Source organism: Austrofundulus limnaeus, unplaced genomic scaffold (genome assembly GCF_001266775.1).
Source record: "Austrofundulus limnaeus strain Quisiro unplaced genomic scaffold, Austrofundulus_limnaeus-1.0 Scaffold44, whole genome shotgun sequence".
Classification (NCBI taxonomy): domain Eukaryota; kingdom Metazoa; phylum Chordata; class Actinopteri; order Cyprinodontiformes; family Rivulidae; genus Austrofundulus; species Austrofundulus limnaeus.
Window position 1 is genome coordinate 621,107 of NW_013952446.1, and position 2,422 is coordinate 623,528.

Consider the following 2,422-nt stretch of genomic DNA (forward strand, 5'->3'; position numbering starts at 1 on the left):
TAATAAAACTTACAAGCATGAATAAACTTACCTGAGATAATGCCAAAGTATTGAGAGATATTTCATGTAGAGTTAAGCTAAAAACCAAGTGTTTCGTGGAAAAGTTCTTGTTTCTAATGAAGTCTTTTTCTTTCAGCTTCTCATACCTCACACTCGCTACACTCTGCAAATCAACTTTTTGGCTCGAAAGAGACTCATATCTGAGGATGGAAGTTTCACCCTGGTATGGGGAAAATGCATTGCCCAACTTTGTTTCCAATTTTAGTTTTTAACAAACTTCCTTTTTCAGTTTACATCATCTGGTGGAGAGGGTATGGTTACAATCCTGAGGAGGTCTCTGTCCTCCCTGACGTACAGCTCACTCTGCATGCCTGAGGACATCACTGAGCGTGGGCTGGAGGCTGTGCCCAACTTCTTCTACAGAGATGATGGACTCAAACTTTGGGATATTATCCACAGGTATGACTTTCTCTTTCTGACCAAACTGCTTTGCAACAGTTTTACTAATGAGTCCTAAAGCTGGCCTGCCTTTTGAGGTAAATTATTCAAACTCAAATCTGCAAAAAACAGTTTAGATTCTCAGTTACATGTCTGTTTTTTTTCTTCAGATCCAAAGTCTTCATTTCACCAGAGCCTGTGTGGCTCTGGAAGTCTAAGCAAAATGGCCCAGAGCTTGTGTCATTAGACCATTTCATAAATGGCCTGGTCAAACCCTTAGGGAGTGGTTCCTCTTGCATCAGCATTGAAATTAAAATATAAACAAATATACTTGCACTGCTGGAGTGAGACACATTAAGTAGAGACTTTAATTTCTTTAATGTAAACTGACTGCTTTCAATCACAAAAACTAAAACTCAATCACAATATCCTTCAGTCTTTACAGCTGCTTTTTGTCTGAATTGTCCAGCATTAAAACGTCACACTTTCATTGGTTGAAAGGGTGTCTGGTGAGTGAATGTAAACACTGAAGTCATGGATTTTTTTTCTTAACTTCATAGGACATTTCAATCTACTATTATTTAAGTCTTCTTGCATATTTAACAAAGAACGGCCATATAAGTACTATGTTTTGACTTGTGGATATCTAATACTGTCATGTGTCTTCCAGATGAAAAGTGGCTTATTCTAAATAAATTAAGCTGATCTTAATTACTATCTGTAACTTCAATGATCAGGTCTTCAGTGTATTTTACAGAATGTTCTGTTTCTCAAAGGTTCGTGAAAGGAGTCCTTGCCTATTATTACAAGACTAATGACGACGTCCAGAGAGACTCTGAACTACAAAAATGGCTTTTGGACATTTTTGAACATGGATTTCTTTCCCACGCTGACACAGGTGTCTTTAAAGAATTGTCAAATCAGTGCTTTTGTGAAATGAAGGCATTAAATTAGTAACTTAAAAAGTTATAAATTTTTTTGGGGCAGTAAATCATATTTGTTTTGTACTTAGGAATTCCACAGAAATTCACTACAACAGATGAGCTGATCAAATTTGTTACAATGGTGATCTTCACTAGCTCAGTCCAGCATGCAGCTGTCAATTCTGGACAGGTGAACTTTTCTAATTTTTCTCTAGATGTATATCTTTTTTTTGTTTCGACTCCTCAAATTGATATTTCATTTCAAAGTCCAGCACAATACATGAAACCTTCATGACATCATTGAAACAATCTCAATTTAAAGTTGAATTGCTGTTTGTTTTCCTCCCTGCAGTATGACTTTGGTGGCTGGATGCCAAACACTCCCCTCACCCTGCAGCTCCCTCCACCAACCAAAAAGGGAGGAGCAACTGAGGCCACGATGCTGAACACACTCCCAGATGTCAATGCAACAGTTCAAGGCATGGCCACCCTGTGGCTGCTCAGCCAGCAGTCCATCGACTTTGTAAGTGTGTGTGTTTGTTGGGGGAGGGGGGGTACTTGTCTAACACTGATTGCAAAATAAAACCTACTTTTGGAGCTGTTACAATCTGAAACTTCTGCAGTTTAATCGCAATAGGCTTACTTCAGATTTAAAGTGGTGCTGTTTATCTTCAGGTCCCTCTTGGCCACTACCCTGAGGACCATTTCACTGAGGAGACTCCACAAAGGATCATAAAGGACTTTCAAAGAGAGCTTGACGTGTTAAGTGGAGCCATTAAAGAAAGAAACAAGCATCTAGCATTGCCGTACACGTACTTGGATCCAGTGGAGGTGGAAAACAGCGTGGCCATTTGAAGAATGGAGTTTACAGCCTGCGTTAAGCTACTGTGATGGATTTAATGTCATGTTTTTAGATGGAACATGTGAGAAAATATGCTTTATATTTTTTTCAACAATTTGACACACTTTGTCTAACTACTAAATAAAATAACTGATCAACTTCTCTCTTTTCTTTTAATGAAGTTGTTCACTAATTTAAGTGTGCTAAAACTACAATTGCC

The 2,422-nt window shown here is 38.4% G+C and overlaps 1 protein-coding gene across 1 annotated transcript in view; it reads left to right on the plus strand.

The window, feature by feature from the left end:
* Nucleotides 1-2,364, plus strand: part of LOC106517057 (hydroperoxide isomerase ALOXE3) — an 8,932-nt gene extending 6,568 nt beyond the window's left edge. Inside the window, exons 10-15 of the mRNA XM_014007745.1 lie at nucleotides 137-223; nucleotides 290-459; nucleotides 1,215-1,336; nucleotides 1,451-1,551; nucleotides 1,714-1,884; nucleotides 2,037-2,364. Coding sequence (XP_013863199.1) covers nucleotides 137-223; nucleotides 290-459; nucleotides 1,215-1,336; nucleotides 1,451-1,551; nucleotides 1,714-1,884; nucleotides 2,037-2,216 — 831 coding nt within the window. The 3' untranslated portion in view covers nucleotides 2,217-2,364. The remainder of the gene's footprint in view (nucleotides 1-136; nucleotides 224-289; nucleotides 460-1,214; nucleotides 1,337-1,450; nucleotides 1,552-1,713; nucleotides 1,885-2,036) is intronic.
* Nucleotides 2,365-2,422: the final 58 nt, after the last annotated feature.